Source organism: Labeo rohita, chromosome 8 (genome assembly GCF_022985175.1).
Source record: "Labeo rohita strain BAU-BD-2019 chromosome 8, IGBB_LRoh.1.0, whole genome shotgun sequence".
NCBI lineage: Eukaryota > Metazoa > Chordata > Actinopteri > Cypriniformes > Cyprinidae > Labeo > Labeo rohita.
This window is the reverse complement of record NC_066876.1, coordinates 9,290,908-9,312,952: the sequence shown is the minus strand read 5'-3', so window position 1 is coordinate 9,312,952 and position 22,045 is coordinate 9,290,908. Positions and strand designations below refer to the sequence as shown.

Below are 22,045 nucleotides of genomic sequence, written 5' to 3'. Positions count from 1 at the left end.
AATTATTTAAACAATTTATATGCCAAAGGAGAGGAAAATAAGAGAGGAAAATAAGAGAGGAAAATAAGAGCCTGTGAGCTCCTGTAGGCAGCTCATAGTAAAATCAGACAATTGACCTAGAAGGCTGTTTTCTGTCATTAGTTTGAGAATTAAAACTAAAACTAAAATAAAAATATTAACTGTTGTAAAACCACAACTATATCTCCGTGATTGTAAAATAACACTGGTTTGTATTCATTATCTCCAAAAAGGAGCACTTTGTAGCCATGGGTTCTAATGGGCTCCAAATTCTAATGGGTTTTTTAAATAGAATTAATGAACATAACACACAGTCCTACCTCATATTTTTGAAACCATTGTGTTCTTCAAAAACAAGTTGACTCCTGGTCAAACATTCCACTTCCAAAACAAAGATTCACAAATAATGTACTCCCCCTTGTCATCACCCCAAGATGTTCATTTCTTTCTTTCTTCAGTCGCAAAGAAATGATGTTTTTTGAGGGAAACATTTCAGGATTTTTCTCCATATAATGGAATGCTATGGTGCCCCGATTTTGAACTCAAAATCAAAAAGCAGTTTACATGCGGCTTCAAACGATCCCAAATGCGGTTGTAAACGATTCCAACCAAGAAAGAAGGGTCTTATCTATAAAAATAATACAATTTATATACTTTTTAATGTCAAATGCTTGTCTTGTCGAAAAACTCTCATCTCATGTTCTCCCTCAACTTCAAAATCATCCTTTTTGGGATCCATTTTGGGATTAAAACCGCATTTAAACTGCGGCACCATATCAGTCCATTATATGGAGAAAAAAGCTGAAATATTTTCCTCAAAAAACATAATTTCTTTACGACTGAAGAAAGAAAGACATGAACATCTTGGATGACAAGGGGGTGAGTACATTACATGTGAATCTTTGTTTTGGAAGTGGACTTCTCCTTTAAGGTTGAGCTGTAATTCCCTGCTTGTGACAGTGTATACTTTCCTACCTGGCAGTTCATCATTATAAATGATGATAGTCATTCTGGAGTCACTCTCTCAGTTAGATCGGAAGGGCAAACTAATGCTTGAATAAGCTGTTATTGAGGCATGTAAATAAACTGTGCTCTGCTGAGGAAACATTATGCAAACTATAAAGATTAATTTAAGAGATTGTTCAGAATTAAATCAGATTTATTGTATTGCACAAATGATGTTATGGTTGAACTACAGATATTATTTGAAATATTACAACAACACATGGTTCTTCCATTGAGGTGTCGTCTGTTATTTCTTCTTGCCTGGTTTGGGAGCTTTGTCAAGACCAAGTACATATTTCCGTGGGATCTTATACCGATCTGTAATGAAGAAAAGTGCACTCACATACAAGCAAAATATTGCAGGCAGAGATATAGGCAGTCATATAGTGCTGGACTATACGGTACCTAGCAGCAGTTTGCCGACTTGTTGAACCTGGTTTCCCTGGATCTGCACAAGGACTCGGTTTTTGGCTCCTGGGCATTCCTGAAGGCCACAGCTGGCCTGAACCTGATGCTGCAGAGTGTCTGCTACCACAGCTGGATCCAAACCAAATGCCTCCAGATTCTTAATTATTGTAACCTTAATAAATGACACAATGAGTGTGAAAAATGTGTTTTACATCCGACATAAAAGGCAGTCTGTCTCTAATAAAAAATAATTTTTGTGTTTTCACATTAAAAATTCAAAAGGAGATTTAACATGAAAAAACAACAGGCAAACTTAAAAAAAAAATTGGGGGTCTACATTGATAGTAATAATAAATGTTTTTTGAGCAATATTAATATTGAGCATATTAGAATAATTCCTGAAGTATCATTTGCCACTGAATACTGAAGTAATGATGCTAAAAATTCAGGTTTGCATCACAGGAATTTCAAAATATATTTTAAAATATATTTAAAAAGAATACAGCTCTTTTAAATTGTAATAATATTTCATAACATTACTGCTTTTACTGTTATTTTGATTAAGTAAATGCAGCCTCAGTGAGCAGAAGAGACTTCGTTCAAAAACATTAAACAAAAAAATGATCAAGATAAAAAGTGTGACATTTTCTGATTATTAGATGTTAATAGAACGTGCACAATTAATGTGACGAACTACACCTATAATTCCTCTGATAGGACACCTGTGTGAATTTAAGGAGAAGTGACTTCATACATCTACTAACAATCATCTTGAAACCAGTAGATTAAAAGTCAATATGGCTCAGAAAAGTCAAGTTCTGGACTTTATTTAATATTGAATTATGAAATAAATTCTATTCATAGATTTGTGGCTTAAGCATCCAAATACTTATTGGGGCCACTATATATAGTCATGGCCTTATGTTGGCTTCATACCTTTTTATTGGAGCCCCTGGAGGCGACAGTAATGTCTATCGGCTCCATCTGTCCTTTCTTTACCACAGGAGGCTGACCTGGAAACAGCACCTCATGGCATGCTTGCATTCTGATTAGAGTCCTGAAGACAGAGAAACACTGTTCACATGGGTTCAGATCAATCCGTATACAGTAGTCACCATTTGAAGTGGATCAAAACCTTTCATCAAAGTTGTTCTAAAACAAAAACAATACCCATTCTTGCCATATATATATATATATATATATATATATATATATATGTATATATATATATATATATATATATATATATATATATATATGCCCCCATTTTTCATGAGCTGAACTCAAAGATCTGAGACTTTTTCTATGTACACAAAAGGCCTATTTCTCTTAAACATTGTTCACAAATCTGTCTAAATCTGTGTTAGTGAGCACTTCTCCTTTGCCGAGATAATCCATCCCCCTCACAGCATGATTATTGCACAGGTGTGCCTTAGGCTGGCCACAATATAAGGCCACTATAAGGGTGACATGCTCAATGGGTAACATGTCCGGTGAGTATGCTGGCCATGCAAGAATTGGGATGTTTTCAGGAATTGTGTACAGATCCTTGCGACATGGGCCGTGCATTATCATGCTGCAACATGAGGTGATGGTCGTTAATGCATGGCACAACAAGGGGCCTCAAGATCTCGTCATGGTATCTCTGTGCATTCAAAATGCCATCAATAAAATGCACCTGTGTTCGTTGTCCATAACATATGCCTGCCCATACCATAACCCCACTGCCACCAAGGGCAACTCGATCCACAACGTTGACATCAGCAAATCGCTCACCCACACAATGCCATACACGCTGTCTGCCATCTGCCCAGTACAGTGAAAACCAGGACTCATCCGCGAAGAGAATACCTATCCAAAGTGCCAGACGCCATCGAATATGAGCATTTGCCCTCTCAAATCGGTTACAACAACTAACTGCAGTCAGGTCGAGACCCCAATGAGGACGACGAGCATGCAGATGAGCTTCCCTGAGACGGTTTCTGACAGTTTGTGCATAAAATCTTCGGTTATGCAAACCGATTGTTGCAGCAGTTGTCCGGGTTGCTGGTCTCAGATGATCTTGGAGGTGAAGATGCTGGATGTGGAGGTCCTGGGCTGGTGTGGTTACACGTGGTTTGCAGTTGTGAGGCCGGTTGGATGTACTGCCAAATTCTCTGAAAAGCCTTTGTAAACCGCTTATGGTAGAGAAATGAACATTCAATTCATGGGCAACAGCTCTGGTGGACATTCCTGCGGTCAGCATGCCAATTGCACGCTCCCTCAAACTTGTGACATCTGTGGCATTGTGCTGTTTGATAAAACTGCACATTTTTGAGTGGCCTTTTATTGTGGCCAGCCTAAGGCACACCTGTGCAATAATCATGCTGTCTAATCAGCATCTTGATATGCCACAGCTGTGAGGTGGATGGATTATCTCAGCAAAGGAGAAGTGCTCACTAACACAGATTTAGACAGATTTGTGAACAATATTTGAGAGAAATAGGTCTTTTGTGTACATAGGCAAAAAGTCTTAGATCTTTGTCAGTGTATATATAGTAGTCAACATTTGAAGTGGATCGAAAAAGTTCATCAAAGTTATCCTAAGACCAGAACGGGTATTGATTCACTTCAAATGTTGACTAATATATATACACTGACAAAGATCTAAGACTTTTTGCCTATGTACACAAAAGGCCTATTTCTCTCAAATATTGTTCACAAATATATACACTGACAAAGATCTAAGACTTTTTGTATACATGATAAAATTAGAAGAAAAAAAAAAAATCCCACACACAAGCAGCCATCAACATTCTATCAAATGTAAAAAGCTAGTTACTTCATTTCTAAACCATATGTTATGAATTACACACACAGTTGGATTGTAGACTGACAATATAAGCAGCTGCCAATTAAACACAGCTGAGAAACTGATATTATTTTCAGAGGCTTAATACGGTTCCTGCTGAGAATCTGGTTTGAAATAAAAAATTATGCACTTCTATAAAAACTCAACAATTTGATATGTTAAAAAAGAACAGGCTTTGTGTACAGTTACCTGCTAAAGAGTTCATCCCATTTCAGCTTCTCCACTTCCTGGTATTCAGACTTCTCCAGCAAACAGTCACAAAGTGTAGGGTTAATGTTAACGTAACTGACGAACAAGAGAAGAGAGGAAGTCACTTCAATCCAAACCTTGCAAAATCTGGTACTGAAACCATGCAGTAGTTTGCATAGATAGATCAATAAGAACAACATACACTACAGTTTAAAAGTTTGGGGTCTGTAAGATTTCTTTTTTTTAAGGGAATCAATACTTTTACAAATATATCAAACATGACATTACAGACATTGATAATGTTACATAAGTTCATATTTCAAATAAATGCTCTTCTTTTAAACTTTCTATTTAACAAATGATCCTGACAAAACAAAAAAGCACAATGGCTTTCAACCCTGATAATAAGAAATGTCTCTTGAGCAGCTAATCAGCATATTAGAATGACTTCCGAAGGATCGTGTCACACCGAAGACTGGAGTAATGATGCTGAAAATTCAGCTTTGCATCACAGGAATAAATCACACTTTAAAATATATTTAAATAGAAAACAGTTATTTTAAACTGTAACAATATTTCACAAAATTACTGTTTTTCTGCATTTTTGATTACCAAAAATGCAGCCTTGGCAAGCGTAAGGGACTTCATTCAAAAACATTTTAAAAAATTGCAAAACTGTAAACAAGATACAAGAGAAAGAGTGAAAATGTGCATAAAAAGTGCACTGAACTCACTTTTTGTTGGTTTCATAGACAAGTTCATTTTTCTTCACATATTCTGTGATGATATTCCTCACTTCAGCGGCCTTCAGAGGCGTCCCCTTTCTGAAACACAAATTCACATGCTTAAAGCACTCTCAATAATACACAATTTAAAAACAACAACAACAAAATGTTTTCACTCGTTAACTTTTTCTGTGCATCCTGAAAGAGAGGCTCCAGGCGTGCAGTGACCCCATATAGTGTTGTGATTTCAGGGGGCTGGTACAGGACCTCAGAAGCTCCACTTTCTTCTTCAGGCTTTTTCTCTGGCTCAAAGTCCTCTGGTATGCTAAAAGAACACAACCTGAAAAAAGAGGTGCAAAAACAGCCACCCTCAAAACCAAAACACAACACACTTGTTGGACATAGACTGCATAAACAAACAAAAAAGCGATAGATATTTCTTGCAACTTTTAAATTGTATTAAAAGTTTATCAGATGTCAGTAATAGTGAAATGGTGCAACTGCATACTCAGGGTTTTTCCAGTCAACTTCCACAATGCTCTCCACACCTTTACTCAGCTCCTTCACCTGAATCAGACTGTGATCTTTCTGCATGCAATGCAGAAACTTAGAAAGCTAAAAAAGGAAGAAAGAAACATTGTGACCAACAAAAACACTGACATGGACTAAAATCTCACAATCTGTGAAAACTACCTTTTTATAACTGGACTTCTTGATATCTAGGTACTTTCCTTTAGGACTGTGGGGAAAAAAAACTTTGTCAATCTTACATTCAAGAATTTAAACTAGGGATGCACGATATTATCGGACTGATATTGGAATTGGCCGATAATGGCTTTAAAAGTAAATTGGCATCGGCCCCATATGAAAAATTATGCCGATAAGGGGAATATGTTAACTCAGTGTGCTTAGAGTGTGCTAGCGATTAGATCACGTCAGCAGTGTGGCTCATTCTTGAAGTAAAGTTTTGCCTGAATGGTAATTGCATTCACTGTTTTGGATCACTGCATTTAAACTGAGAATGGACGTACAGAATGAGGCTTTCGGTGTGTGATAACCAAGCAAACAATTATAGTAGGTGGCAGCCTCATCTGGGTCCTATAATGCTCGTTCGGTAAGAAGTATGGATGTCAGATTGTTGTTTAAATTGTTAACTTTAATGCTGCAGAATGCGTCTATTGTAGTGGCTTATAGTGGCATGACAGGATGTGCAATGCCACTCAAAACCCGAACTAAAGGCTTTTTTTTTTTTTTTGTCTAAAAAAGGCTAGTAGCATGACTGTAAAACAAACAGATTTAAATATGGTCATTTGGCCGCTGTTCCGTTTGGAATCATTTTACTGTTGGCTGTTTCATTCCAGTCACTAGACCGTTGAATGTGCCTTTTTAAATGCTTTCACGGTGCTCGTTGTTGTATTTTTGAAACACAATGAAACTTGTATTTACGGCACGTGGCCAGTGAACCTCTTTCACCGGCGGCGCTAAGGCAGAAAACACTGTTGCTCATACAAACATTTTTATGGAATATTATGACACAAATGAGGTACAAAGCTTTCTTTATAAAATAAATAATTGGTTAGCAGGCAAATGTTATACATAGCGACCATGATTTTGGATTCATGCAGTTTGAGCCCATATATTTAAAGCAATACACGGCTGTGTGTTCTGTTTTGCCGGTAGGTCACAAATTTCCACAAACTATAAATAATATTTATAGTTTCTTCTCCCAAATCCTCACCATCTCACCCTTTAATTTTACAGGTTTATTTTTGCAAAATTATTATTATTATTATTATTATTATTATTGTCATTCACTTTTAATCCATGTTTTCGTATCTCTTACTGTGGTAAACATGCAGGTGGGAAATAAAAGATTTTGTGACAGTGAATTAAGAATTCGTTCATACAACTTATTAATTTGTTCCCTTATTTTACAAATTAATAAATTAATAAATCGTAGGAACTAATTAATAAGTTGTAGTCATTAATTATATCCTGTTCGTGTCCTGCAGTCCTGTCAAAGCGCAGTGCAGCATATGAAACAATTAGCCTATTTGGAGAAATTATAATTAAACATGAATTAGTGACTAAATTTCTTTTACTTTCCATGTTGATCACGCGAAGAGGTGCTTTTGGTTTGAGTGCTTCGTATAGATCCTGGTTTGTATTTGCTGCTTCAGCAGGAGCGCGAAAGTGCTCGCAGCACGCACCAAAATGAAGCGAATACTGAGGAAACGACGGCGGACCCAGGATTTGGATTTCAAGTAAAAGACCGCTTCTTAAACCAGAAAAGATGAATATGTTGGTATTCGTGTGCAAAAAAAAAATGCAAGCACTGTCATGGTCACCCAGATTAGTTTTACTTTTCTTTTAGTTTTCATTTGGAAAAGCTTGTTATCTTTGCCGTTTGCCTAATGTTATGGAGGCTTTCTTTTAATCGATTTATTTATTTGATTCCTCAGTGTTTGCTAAACGTTCTGTAATTTATCAGTCAATATATAATACAGTATGTGGTGTATGCCAGGTATGCTTGGTATTGTTTCCAAACAAAAGGATATATATCGGTATCGACATCGGCCAAAATGAGACAAAAATATCAGCATATCGGATATCGGCAAAAATCCAATATCGTGCATCCCTAACTTAAACATATATACATATGCATGTGCATTCTAGCTTAAAGGTATAAAAATTCCTAAATTCTGTTATTAATTACTCAGCCTTATACCATTCCAAACCCATAAGGACGTTCATCTTCAGAACACAAATTAAGATATTTTTGATGAAATCTGAGAGTTTTCTGACCCTGCATAGACAGCAACGCAACAACCATGTTCAAGGCCCATAAAGGTAGTAAGAACATCGTTAAAATAGTCCATGTGACATCAGTAGTTCAACAGTAATGTTTTGAAGCTACAAGAATATGTTTTGTGCACAAAGAAATAAAAAATATCACACTATTCAATTTGAGATCTATGTAATTTGTGTTCTGAAAATGGACAAAGGTCTTACAGGTTTGAAATGACATAAAGGTGAGTAATTAATGATAGATTTTTTTTCTTTTTTGGAGAACTATTACATTTTTCAATTGTCTCAGATGTCTTACAGTTACTGAGTTAATTACTAAGTTTAAAATAAGGGTATGATGGTGAAAAGGCCAATTTTTAGCATGAACATAAGAGGTTGAGCTTTGGAAAAACAGGTGAAATGTCAGAAGATTAGAAGGTAATAACAGAGGAGACATTACCAGCAGAACATCATGTGGTTGCGCAGGAAGGTGCCGGTCAGTAGTGGCAGCTGTGACTTTTTGACTTTAGTTTTTAGTGCATGGAGGAAACATTGCAGCAGTAACTCATCCATCTGCTCTGTAATGAGACAAACATAAAAGTCAACATAGAGCAAACAAATTGGACAAAATGGACATGGGTCAGGAAGTCAAAGACATTTCACCCTGTGGAGATCTAGAGTCTTCTTCTCCGTTAGCGTCTTCTCCCTCTTTATCCTCAACTGGTTCTTCCTCCTTCAATGCCTCATGTTCATCCAGCCTCAGCTCCTGCATGCTCTGACGAGATGTTTCCACTGGAGCTGGATTAGAGCTGTCATTCACCTCCTGCTCTTTCTCCTCACATTCCTCTCCCTCTGTTTCTCCCTCCACCTGTGCTGGTGAGTTTGTGACTGGCATAACTGGAGGCTGTGACTTATCACCAAAAGCCCTGTGGAGAATTTAAGGAAAATATCTGTAAAAAGTTAACGTAAAGTAGCACAAACATAAGTGCAAATGAACGTAAAAGACAGAATAGTGCTGTAATGCAAAGCTCACCACAGCTGGTCCATGTATGTGTGTAAAATATTCACTCCTTTCCCCTTCATGCCACTGTTCCTCATCTCAGCGCTCGACACAGCTGCTGTGCCAACAGCCACTGGTGCCCTTCAACACCAGAAGGACAATTTTATATGTATGTTACCCACAAGAGAACTTCATTTATAAGCAATTTTAATAGCGAAGACCTACACAGAGTACTTTCAATTACAAAATCTACTTTGCCAACTACACAAAATAGTAAATTTTTCTGCAACATAATCTGAGCATGTTTACACACACTTTCATAAACCATTTATGAATAAGATGACAATGTGCATGGTCACATAAATGTGTTAAACTGTTTTGCTTTATTATGTAAACCCCATAAATGCAGCTTATTTCAGTGTACACGTCTGACTATGTGACATGAAACCATCCTTACTGTGGATTGAAGAGCATTTAACTAGTGAACATTTTGTGAGATGGAGAAGGAAATATATTGTACACACTTGACCCAAGAAGTTCTCATGTGTGCAACCAACAGAAAAGTGGTGCAGTTGTAGAAACTGCAAATGTGAGAAGAGAATGAGTCCATACTACATTTCCTGCTGACATTTTTAATACTCTGAAGTTATTTAACTTTACATCTCACATAACAAATGCAATACTCAGAGTTAGACACATGGATGATAATGTTTTGAGGTTACTACCTAGGAAAAATTATTTCAAAAAGCTGTTTTTTGGTAGTTATTAACATATGGGTGTGCATGTAAACATGCTCAATGTTTGTTTGTTTTAGTCTAATCAAGACATAATCTATTTTAATAATATTACCACTTAAATTTTAAAAAAGTCAGAAATCCAAAATTTATAAATAATAAAAAAAAAAACACTTTTTTTTTTAACCGTCTATAGTTTGACATATCAAATTATACTATTATAATTTTCTCAATTATATTCAGTGGCTCAAACAAAATGTATAATAATAACAAATGTACAATAACATAATAACAGTAATAATAATAATATATCATATTTCTATGATTTCAAAGCTGAATTTTTAGCATCGTTACTTCAGTCACATGATCCTTCAGAAATCATTCTATTTTTCAGGTTTCAGAAGAACATACACTGACTTCAAGCTTTTGAATGGTATAATGTAAAAGTTACAAAAGTGTATGAAGTGTATAAAGTTTTTTTTTTCCAATAAATGCTGATCTTTCTATTCAAAGAAACCTGAAAAAAATTTACTCAACTGTTTTAAATATTAATGATGATGATAATAATAATAAATGTTTCTTGAACAGCAAATCAGCATGTTAAAATAATTTCTGAAGGATCATGTAAAAAATTCAGCTTTTCATTACAGAAATAAAATATATTTAAAGTATATTAAAATAGAAAACTGTCATTTTAAATTGCAACAATATTTCATAGTATTACTGTTTTTTTTCTGTATTTTTAATAAAAAAATGCAGTAAGTGTTAAGTGTGTTCATATTACTAATAATTTATATATATATATATATATATGTATAGCGGGTTGCATACGACAGTCTTTTCAGCTAAATTTTAATAATGTTAATCATTTGGAGGCCTTAGAAATTTGCATATCAAATATGATGATGGTTAAATTTTTTTTCTTTTTTTTTTTTAACTCTTTTAAATTTCATTTTAGGCATTTTTGTCACTTTTGCTTATGCAACTAGAGAAAAAGAGAGAGAGAGAGACAGAGAGAGAGAGAGAGAGAGAGAGAGAGATGATGATGATGATGATAGGAGGAGAGAATACGTTCAGGAAATTACATTAACTGGACTGAACCTTGTGGTGTCCACATGCGCTCTACAGCTCAACAATAATCAAACATAATATGAAAGATCTGTACAAATGAACTGCGGTGTTACCTGTTCATCACAAGAGTGACAGCACAGCAGTCTCCTTTATCTACCTCAGGAAGGCCATCAGGAGGTACCACTACACCCGGCAACATGAGATCTGCGGGGGAGAAATCAGTCAGACGTCTTCTCTGACACACACAGATGAATACTAACAAACAGGTGCTGACCTGCTCCACCAGCTAACTTCTGCAGGACAGGCGGCCATGTGACAAATGCTGGTAACATGGCGGGATACTGCCACAGTGTGTACACTGAGAACAGACACAAATGTATTATTTAAATAAACATCATCATTATTAACACAAACCAAGGGTTACCTGCAGACTCACCTGTAGGAAACAGCTGTTTATCCAGCTGAAAGAATATGGGCTTTTTATGCAGGACGTACAGAGTGACTGCATCTCCCTTATGTGCATAAATCTTGACAATATTCAGCTCTTCTTTATTTGGGATCAGCTCATTTAGATCCTCAGCCGACAGGGAAGGGAAAGAAGCAGAGATATCTGCTCTCAGCTTCCTCCTGTATGGACAGAAAGGACCAGGCATCAAAATAAATGAGTTTAGAAACTCTCAATATTCCTATGTATTAACAGACAGGAAAGGAAACAAAAGAGTAATACAACAAGATAAGAAATCACACATAAACATGCCAATGCTTTCGTAAGACACTTCATGTTAAGATACAGTAGATAATATTAAGTCGTAATTTGTTACAGCTTGGTGAAATGAATGTGCACGAAGCAGAGCTGTCTAGATAGTTGATTTACTCAATGCTGAATAAGACTGACTTAGCAAGTGTATTTCTTTCAACTCATCTTTAAAAATCTAACTGGTTGAATACCTGTCAGATCCCTTAATAACGGTGTTAGATTTCACACGAAACGCTTTTGCAAACATCTCAGTGTTCCGATAAAGTACTTGCAGGAAGCCGTTCTAAATCAACTAACGAAGTACAGTTTTTTAATATTTCATTTCATAAAAACTATTTATTAGAGTAATTCAATCATATGCTGTGCTCTGAACGCCATGCGGGTGCAACGCTGAAACATGTCCGACTGGAAAATGCCGGTGTCTGTTGAAGTGACCGCCACACCAATCAATTTTGAAAATAAAATTATTTGGTTATTAAACTGATTTGTTGGATTCTTTCGTATTTTTTAATAAGTGTATAATTATTTATTCATTATAATGCCTTTATAAAACGACTTGTATAACAAGTCGTTTGGCAGAATGTAGGAATGAGTCACCACTATTAAAACTGGCTATATTTATATAGTCTATATTTATAATGATTTAATAATATTTAATTTTGTTATACATTGCAGTAGTAGTAGTAACAACAACGATAATAATAATAATAATAATAATAATAATAATAATAATAATAATAATAATAATAATAATAATAATTTAATATAAATAATATAAATACAATTTTTTGAAATATTTATTTGTTTATTTAAAAAATAAATCATAATCAATAAGTCATTTTTTATCAAATGTGAATTATTATTATTATTAATCTTATTACTATGTTTGTTTGTTTGTTTGTTTGTTTTTTTAGGATTTAAATAAATATTTTTGGCCATTTCTGTATTTTGATATATATATATATATATATATATATATATATATATATATATATATATATATTATTACTATGTTTTTTTGTTTTGTTTTTTAGGATTGAAATAAATAGTTTTGACCATTCCTGTATTTTGAAATATATATATATATATATATATCCATTTCGCTAGATGTAAACAACACTGGTCCAAAAGCGCTTCCTGTTTTTTTTTTTTTTTATTTCACATATACAAATACATCTTAAAGGTGCTAATGTAACATTTTCATCCAGTCAAATGTATTTCTGTGTTTTGAAATATATTAAAAAATGCATTTGAAAATATATTTTTGCCATATGGGTCAGAATAAGAATTGCTTGTGCTAATGTAACATTTTCATCCAGTCAAATGTTATGTTGGTTGTATTTTTTTGTGATGTTTGTGTAAAGTTAAAAAAAAAAAAAAGAAACAGGAAGTGTATCGGGATCAGTATGTTTACATCTTGCGAAATGAAACAGCTGGTCAGCAGGCTGGTTTCAGAGGGTTTTTGGCCAGGAGGCTGGCAGACCAGCTGGAATAACCAGCTAAAACCAGTCTGACAAGCCTAGCCAAGCTGGGAGACCAGTTAAAACCAGCTACTTACAGCTCAGACCTTCCAGTTTTTTTCAGCAGGGCATGTCTTTCTTAAACTTTTCTTTTATATAACAAGTCACTGTTCTGCAATAAAAATGAATAGTGTCTCACCTCCATTAAACTTGCTTCATTGACTGACTGACTAACTAACTAAATGTGAATGCTTTATCAGTCACAGAGCAAATAGGTCAAAGTGCATATTTAACACAAAAACTGCATTTCTGGCTGATTTGAACCTTCAGAACAGTGCAGAGAGTTGTTGTGTCTGTGTGAAAATTCCTTTCATGCAGGTAAAGATTCAAAACTGCCCTGTTAATTGGATCCTTTTAAAATCCTTTAAGCTGGTCTAAAAAAGTCTTCGCTGCTGCAGGGACAGAGATGAACACAGTCTACCACTATGCTAGATGATACAGAAAATAAAAATGAATCTGTTCCTTCCGGTGAGCAGCAAGAGAGTCAGCCTCAGATCAGCATTGTGCCTCCGGAGTCGCCAGTGAAATCCACACTGAAGATAAAGAAGAAAGTAATAACAGAGGAGTATAAGCTTGCAGGACAAGTGCTCAGGATAGGCATCAACGGCAAGGTTTGGGAAATATTCCAGAAGAAAAGTGGAAAAAACTATGCCTTGAAGGTATTGATTTTATTAGTTCTTTTAAAATACTTTGTTTATTTGCATGTTTCATATCCAAACTAATTTTCTCCACCTTAAAGGAAATAAAAGGAATGTAAAAAGGATGGTTGTTAAATATGTTTGTGTGTGATAAAGTCTCCGTTCCACTTATGGTATGCTGTTAAAAAGGTCCTACCAGTTATTCAATGTTTATTGTATTAAATCCAATGTTTATACTACTCTACATGGTCCCATTTGAGTCCAGGTTTTCATATCATTAAAAAGCTTTGGTAAATAGGACCAATCAGGTATTCTTGAAAATAAGTGGACATTTTAATGCTGTAAAAACTAAAGGTTCTTTAGATTGTTTTTATGCAGTCAAGAAACTGAGGTGCCTCAAAACCTTTTCCATTATAATAGGGTTACTGGAGCTATTAACGTCTGTTGAGTTCTGGCAGGAACTTATGGGATCCATTAAGCACTTAAGCTATAGACTTTGTAAATTCCTCACAAACTGCCTAGACATTCTCCAGGAGCTCTGCCAGTGTAGTAATTTGAGAAACCTTATATATAGCCTCAATTATCTTTTCATTTTTACTCAGATATCCTTCTTGACACTCTCTGTCAATGCCATTGAAACTATTCCACATGACGAATACACAATTTATTTAACATAAATTTAAAATATATGCTAAATATTTTGTAAACAGTTAAGCTCAATAAAATACATTTTTGAAATTGGAAATATAGTTTTAACCTTCAAAATATTTGAAAATGTACTTTAGGGGCAAGAAAATGCATTTCCAATCCTGCAATAGCCTATACATTTAGGGTAAAACCGTGGATGGAATATCCTACTAGAGATCAAAAGTGTATTAACCCTTTAACTGTCACTCTCATTTTTGAACACAGACATAAAAATGCACTATCCAGACTTACATTTGTATAATTCATGAATAAAAACATGTTGTAATATGATTTTGATGTACATTTTCCATCTGATTTTAAAATGCCTTTCAAAGGATGAATTTTGAGATTTTAAGTTTTGAACTAATATGTCATTTCTTATGATTTCTAAATTGTAATAGGAAAAAAGGCAACGAAGAAAGTCTTTTGTGACAAAGGTCAGAACTCATGTTATGATGTAGATTTTTTTAAGTTGCACTCTTGACATATATTAATCTATTACCTTTCCTTCATGATTTGTAACACAAAAAATATGGTAAAATCTCTATTTAGGAGTCTTAGACCTTTCCAACGATGTATAGTTTGTCATGATTAGATTAGGATTTATTTGTAATATGGTAAAGTAAATGGTAAAAAGTTATGATTTAATAATATTTAATTTTGTTATGCAGTGTTATATTTATTCATTTATTTATTTATTTATTTAACATTGTAAAGTACACTCTAAAAAACAAACAAACAAACAAACAAAAAAAAAAACAATTTGTTGATTCAACTTAAAATAATTTGTTACCCTGCTGCCTTAAAATTTTAAGTTCAGTCAATCAAATTTTTAGTCAACTTGAAATGTTAAGTTGTAAGCAACAACTTAGATATTTGAGTTGGCTTGACAAAAAATGGGGTTTGTTAAATTGAAAATTAAATTGAATTAAAGTAATTTTCTTAGTTAAAAGTAGTTCATTTGTAAAACATTGTACAGTAATGGCAAACAGCTATACAATACTTAATTTTAGTTCATCGTTTTAATAGTAACAGTTGAAAAGTAAACAACAACAACAACAAAAAAAATTGAACAATTGCAAACAGCAATAATAAAACAGATCAAATGCAAACAATAACCTAATAAACATAATAAATAAAAGATAATAACAATAGCCTAATAAACCATAAAAACAAAACAAAAGTTATTCTCAAAACAGGTATATGGTCTGAATGTGAATATACCTTACATCGTGCAACTAAACTGCATGTGCCACAATAGGATTCTAGTGCGGGTACATTTGATACATGCGTCTCAGCTGTACCCCGCTGACCACCTCGAACATTTCTCTAGATTTTACAATGACCTTGCAAGACACATAAGTCATGCAATATGTCATTTTTTAAAGCACAGAGTAAGGTTTACGAAAATACAAGTTAGCATTAACAGTCGTACAAGGATGAGAAGCTTTTTAATGTGAAAGGGACGTGGTTAAGTGAAAAACTTACTTTAGAAAAGAAAACGTTTGTCTATATCTTTGGACTGGAAAAGTGCACGTTCTTCAAATTTCCCACGATTGAGAGGGCGCTAATATGCATATGCGAAGCAAATATCACAGATCAGACTTGTTGCTCACACAAGTTATTTAAAGTGTTTTAAATGTACCCCTGTACCAACTCTACCCGGTCTACCCTACTTGTCAATATGCTGGAATTTGCTATAGTACATTGAAATCTACATAACAGTAAATACAGGCAGTGTTCGAACTGAGGGGGGCTTGGTGGTCCCGGACCTCCCATAAGCATTAAGGGACCCCCCATAACACCCAAAAAGATATATGTCCCCTGTTTTTTCAATAAAACTATAATACTTCAAACATAAATCTAATGAAATGAAAAGATTCGATTGCTGTATTACATTTAGACCTACCCACATTAAATCATATTTTATTTTTCGTGTTTTTACAGCGTTGCACATTATAACCAATCACACAAGACTCTGTTGAGTTTAGAATGCAGTGGCCAATCAGTCATTGCTGAAAACTGGAGTTTTGTTCATACTGAAACTCGCAAATTCCCTCATCATAAGCAGCAAAGAGCAGATGTACGTGCAGATGTAATTATGTAAGTAAGAGATTCATATATCATACAGTGTATGGACAGCTTCATTGATTATAAGAAGAGGTATGAGTGCTTAAACACTAGCTAGAGTCGTTCTTTCACTGTGTGATTGAGTCTTTTGCATTTTCCCAAAATACAGGTTACGGGGGCAGAAAATGTGTATTTTTAACATTTAATATAGTTAATCAATATCACACAAAGAGTGCCATTTTTTTTTAAAATGTGATATTGATTTTTTATATTAGAACATTATTTCATGCATTTGTAACAGATTACTGCATGCATTCATGCATTCATGTCCTGCATTAAACAGTGGGTAAATCCATCTAAATGCCAGTTCAGATGCAGCGTTTGTGTTTCCTCTATATTGAAAAGATTAATTTTGTTGATAATGATTTTATTTGTGTGGTAACAGCCTAAAATGTCTTTTTATTCTAAGTGACTTTATTGATTAGGTTAGGGAGACCCCCCCAAGGTCTTTGACACAATTCGAACACTGAATACAGGGTGTACAATATGATAAAAATCTGAATCATTTTCCAAATATGCTGACTAAAATATACACCAGCTTCAAAAAAATACGCCAACAAATTCAATGGAGGCAAATGAGCAAAAATTGTAAAGTAAAATAAAATTCTATGTCTTCTCATTGAGATTTTAAGGGCGCAAGTGTTGTTTTATCTTAGTTAACATAAAAATGGTATTGCTTACAAATGACATTATTAGTGTAGACTGTCTAAAAGGGTTTCATTTGAAGTCTGATGCTCTTGAACCCTCACTTTTAGATGTTGCGGGACACCCCTAAGGCTCGATGGGAAGTGGAACTTCACTGCAGGGCATCGATCTGCCCACATATTGTAGGAATCGAAGATGTCTTTGAGAATTATTACCAAGGCAAAAAGTGTTTGCTTCTCATCATGGAGTGGTAGGGCTTGTTAATACAATTAAATCAAAATGTTATAATACCAATATAACATTTATAATATACCAGTTTAAAGTGCCTTTAAAAAGTATTCTGAGAAAGTATTTTTTCAAAGAACTTTTTGGATTTGTTTTATGTTCATTTTTATCATTGGGAAATTGTTTTTTGATTTTTATACTTTAAATATTTATAAAAAATATTGTGTTCATCCATTTCCAATACACATCTATGACAAAAAAGCGTGAGGTTAATGATCTGTTATTGCATCTGTTACTTCAACAGTATGGAGGGGGGAGAACTCTTTCACCACATTAAGGAACGTGGTGATCAAGCTTTCACTGAAAGAGGTACAGATTCTCACATCAAACACACACACACAAACATGTTCAGCCCCACTGATGAGAAAACAGTGAACACATCACAGTTACTAATTCTCTCTGTTTTTGCTTTTCCTTCCACACGATGAGTAGAAGCCTCGGAAATAATGAGAAGTATAGGAGAAGCTGTGGAGTTTCTGCATGATATTAACATTGCTCACAGAGACCTCAAGGTAAGCTACTATATAGCTATTTTTATGCATCAGCACTATATTACATTATCTACTATCATTCAAAAGTGTGGTTTCAGCGAGATGTTTTATTACTTTTATTCAGCAATGCAATAAATAGTTCAAAAGTGACTGTAAACATTCGTAATGCTTCAAAAGTGTTTTATTTCACATCAGTGCTGTTCTTTTATTTGTTTTTCCTTCTATTACTTAAAGAATAATGAAAACATAATGATTTGTGGTTTCTTTTTAACATGAATATTAAAAAGAAATACTAATATTAAAATATTTTAATTGTAATAATATTTCATAATATTACAGTTTTTATATTAGGTTTACCCTAATGATTCTGTGATATGAAACTTTTAACAACCTAGTCATGATAAGTGACAGAGAGACAATACAAACATTGCTGAATGGTTAAAAATGGTGTTTCAAATCTGGTTGAAGGTCACTAAGTTGAAGTATAATTAAGGCATAACTTATTACAGCCATACTCTAATTATACAAATTAGCTTGTTTTTCCGGAGGCCATTTGGCCTGTCCTGCATATTATGTAACTGTAGGATCCTGCTGTGGTTTCCAATTGAAAATGCAGCCAATTAGGTTTCTTTGACTTTAACTGAACATGGCACTTTAATAACTGCATTAAGCCTTGCAAATGATCTAACTGAGAAAATACATTTTACAGCACATTTATGGAAGAAAAGTCATTCTGTAATCTTATACTCACTCACTGCTGGAAGCCAAGAGGAAAACTCAACACTGAACTCACAGAGTTCATTTAGAAGTGAACAGCTAAATTTCCATGCATATAAACACAAGAATCCTTTCATTTAAAATTTTTAATCTTCCCCTGATTGGCAGCCAGAGAATTTACTGTACACTTCAAAGCATCCGGATGCCCAGCTCAAGCTTACAGACTTTGGATTCGCCAAAGAGACCACGTCCAACAACTGCTTGAAAACCCCCTGCTATACGCCTTATTATGTGGGTAAGTAAACAAGTCAGTTTTGAGTTTGATTTGGTATCATAATACAGTGTAGCTAAAGCAAATCCTTCTCTTTCAGCCCCAGAGGTGCTTGGCCCAGAGAAATATGATAAGTCATGTGACATGTGGTCATTAGGGGTCATCATGTACATCTTGTGAGTGAAAACAATCTAAATATCACATCCGTGCATCATATTCATTCATAACCAATATGTATATTCTTAGGTTGTGTGGATATCCACCATTTTACTCAAACCATGGCTTACAGCTCTCACCGGGAATGAAAAAACGCATACGTAATGGCCAGTATGAATTCCCAAACCCTGAATGGTCTCAGGTGTCAGAAGAAGGTCATTTTATAATATATATCACTTCTAACAGCATGTTCTGGTCAAACATCGTACATTATTACGTGATAAGACATTAATTCTTTACTCTACAGCAAAGCAGCTCATTCGCCAGCTACTGAAAACTGATCCTTCAGAGAGAATGACCATCACACAGTTCATGAACCATTCTTGGATCAATGTGAGAATTAGCTTTTTAAAATGAAATCTTTGAATAGATAGCCATTTTTCCCACTTTTAGTTTTGTAGGACTATTTAATTTGCCTATTTCTAAGCATGTTTCTGTCTCTGTGTATTCAGAAGTCAATGAATGTTCCTTCAACACATCTACACACAAGTCAAGTTCTTAAAGAAGAGAGTCACGTCTGGGACAAATTCAAGGTCGGTTCACTGTATCATATATTCATATACATACCTATAATAAATAAAAAATCAATATTCAATAAAACATGCACTACTTTTCAACTGTTTGGGGTTAGTACATTTACAAGGATGTATTCAATTGATCAGAAGTGACCGTACATTTATACATTTATAATGTAACAAAAGCTTTTTATTTTCACATAAATGCCTAGTTCTTCCATGAAACTTTAGATGGCGCAGGCTGACGGGTGTTAACATAACTGATGATATTCACAGCCTTATACCACTTGGCACAAGCTGATTGGTTCACGTCGCATACGCAGCCAATGAGTTTGAACCCTTACCTTTAAATGGCTGGTCGGCATTCACAGCAGCGCGCTTTGAGTTCCTCTGAAACCCTCCACCTTCCCCAGCTCCACCTGTATAGATCAGGGCAAATTTAACTTATTTTGCCTTCTGGGAAACATGTAAATATCTTCTGTAGCTTCTAAGGGTAGTATTAAATGAAAAAAATATGATATTTAGACAAAATAAGAAAAATGTACACATCTTCATTCTGGTCAAAAGTACACCCCTGGCTCTTAATGCATCATTTTTCCTTCTGGAGCATCAGACCCCAAACTTTTGAACAATAGTATCTATGAACATTGGTATCAGTTCAGTGTCAAATGTCATTATATTTTGTAAATGCTTTTGCTAAGTCTGTTGTGTGTTTAATTACACAGGAGGAGATGACTAATGCCTTAGCAACGATAAGAGTGGACTACGAACAAATAAAGATCAAACCGATCGAGGACTCATCCAATCCTCTTCTTTTAAAGAGAAGAAAGAAAATGGCGGCTGCAATACAAGAAGAAGAACCAGGGCCGTGACAAAGAAATGCATGTGGAAACATGCATAGCTCTTAATCACTAAGAGGACAGTTGAAGAAAATCTTAAAGATCATTTTAATTAACAGTTGGTGAATAAGGGAAACAAAATGAGGCCTTTCGTGGCATTTAATCTTCATTTTTCATTCAAAATCTGTACCAATATCATGAACAATATCTGTGTTAATGTCTGGAAGCATGTCTGAAGTGTTTCAGTAGTTCTGAGGATGATTTTATAAACGTCTCATCAGATTCTTTAAGTTCGTGGAACCTGTTAAGCCCTATTGTGCAAATACTACTGTTTAAAAGTTTGAGGTTGATTTTTTAAATTTTTTAAAGTGCCCCTATTGTGGATTTTTGAAAATTACCTTTCATGCGGTGTGTAACACAGCTCTAAGTGAATAAAAACATCCTGCAAAGTTTTAAATCTGAAAGTGCACCGTGTATAAAGTTATTGTCTCTCAAAAGAAAGAGTCAACTCTGAATCATTGAAATTAGTCCTTTTTAAAACAAATCCCAAGCTGACTTCAAGTTGACTTCAACATAAAACATTAGCATATCACCCACCCACTTGTTGCATGCAAAGACCCTGGAAAACCTGCACTGTGTGGGTAGATCCATTATGGTACAGTTAGGCTATGTCGAAAAACTCCCATCTCATTTTTTCCTCCAACTTCAAAAACGTCCTACATCGCTGCAGTAGTACCAACCCAGTGTTTACAAGTGTTTATAAGTGAATGCGCAAGAAGGATTAAACACCCTTTACAAAAAAGGTAAAACAGCGATGTAGGACGATTTTTAAGTTGGAGAAGAAAATGACATGGGTGTTTTTTTGACATACCCTAACTGTCTTGAACCAGAGTGCACAGAGTACACATATGCATAGCAGAGCTAGACAAGACAAGCATTTGTGGTTACAAAGTGTATAAATATTAATTTTTTTAAGAAAATGACAGATCTTTTTGCTAGATAAGACCCTTATTCCTTGGCTGGGATCATGTAGAGCCTGTTGAAGCTGCACTGAAACTGCATTTTTAACCTTCAATCCACTGAGCACCACTACATGGAGAAAAATCCTCAAAAAACGTCTTCGTGACTGAAGAAAGAAATACATGAATATTTTGGATGACATGGGGGTGAGTAAATTATCAGGACATTTTTATTCTGAAAGTGGAGCAATCCATTAAAGGGGTCATCAGATGCCCATTTTCCACAAGTTGATATGATTCTTTAGGGTCTTAATGAAAAATCTATAATATACTAGTGGTTGTTGCATTCCCTTCACAAACAAATGTAATCCACTGCATCTTCAGCGGCTCAGATGTCGGGAGTAAATGACGACCACTATGTTCATTATTACATCCAGCAACACAACACCTCAATCGCTTAATCGGAGATATTCTTGTCTAACTTACATCCCTGCTCCGGCATCGAAAGAGTGGAAGTAGGACTTTGACAGCTGATCTGAGGTAAGACACTCATGTCAATCAACTATCGTGACACCACAATGACAGGC

General features: G+C 34.8%; 2 protein-coding genes across 2 annotated transcripts; one reads left to right on the top strand and one right to left on the bottom strand.

Moving 5' to 3' along the window:
• Positions 1 to 974: 974 nt before the first annotated feature.
• eif2d (eukaryotic translation initiation factor 2D) lies at positions 975 to 11,956 on the bottom strand. The gene is made up of 15 exons (XM_051116333.1): positions 11,737 to 11,956; positions 11,225 to 11,415; positions 11,063 to 11,146; positions 10,902 to 10,992; positions 9,017 to 9,124; positions 8,647 to 8,909; positions 8,444 to 8,561; positions 5,890 to 5,935; positions 5,705 to 5,811; positions 5,381 to 5,536; positions 5,206 to 5,295; positions 4,472 to 4,567; positions 2,368 to 2,488; positions 1,429 to 1,603; positions 975 to 1,341 (listed from the first exon to the last, which is right to left on the bottom strand). Exons 1-15 carry the CDS (start codon positions 11,790 to 11,792, stop codon positions 1,271 to 1,273), a joined length of 1,773 nt encoding a protein of 590 aa, XP_050972290.1. The 5' UTR covers positions 11,793 to 11,956; the 3' UTR covers positions 975 to 1,270.
• Positions 11,957 to 13,343: 1,387 nt separating this feature from the next.
• mapkapk2b (MAPK activated protein kinase 2b) lies at positions 13,344 to 20,924 on the top strand. Its single transcript, XM_051117685.1, has 10 exons — positions 13,344 to 13,724; positions 17,276 to 17,415; positions 17,695 to 17,759; positions 17,883 to 17,962; positions 18,827 to 18,953; positions 19,030 to 19,105; positions 19,176 to 19,300; positions 19,393 to 19,478; positions 19,598 to 19,678; positions 20,386 to 20,924. Exons 1-10 carry the CDS (start codon positions 13,491 to 13,493, stop codon positions 20,530 to 20,532), a joined length of 1,161 nt encoding a protein of 386 aa, XP_050973642.1. The 5' UTR covers positions 13,344 to 13,490; the 3' UTR covers positions 20,533 to 20,924.
• The last annotated feature ends 1,121 nt before the right edge of the window (positions 20,925 to 22,045 follow it).

Excerpts from the sequence above, each read along its gene's own strand:
- eif2d (XM_051116333.1), bottom strand. The coding sequence starts at position 11,792 with ATGTTTGCAAAAGCGTTTCGTGTGAAATCTAACACCGTTATTAAGGGA. Across the intron at positions 11,147-11,224 it reads TAAACAGCTGTTTCCTACAG|TGTACACACTGTGGCAGTAT; the intron begins GTGAGTCTGCAG and ends GTCTGTTCTCAG. Across the intron at positions 1,342-1,428 it reads AGTCGGCAAACTGCTGCTAG|ATCGGTATAAGATCCCACGG; the intron begins GTACCGTATAGT and ends TCTTCATTACAG.
- mapkapk2b (XM_051117685.1), top strand. The coding sequence starts at position 13,491 with ATGCTAGATGATACAGAAAATAAAAATGAATCTGTTCCTTCCGGTGAG. Across the intron at positions 17,416-17,694 it reads TTGCTTCTCATCATGGAGTG|TATGGAGGGGGGAGAACTCT; the intron begins GTAGGGCTTGTT and ends TTACTTCAACAG. Across the intron at positions 17,963-18,826 it reads TTGCTCACAGAGACCTCAAG|CCAGAGAATTTACTGTACAC; the intron begins GTAAGCTACTAT and ends CCTGATTGGCAG.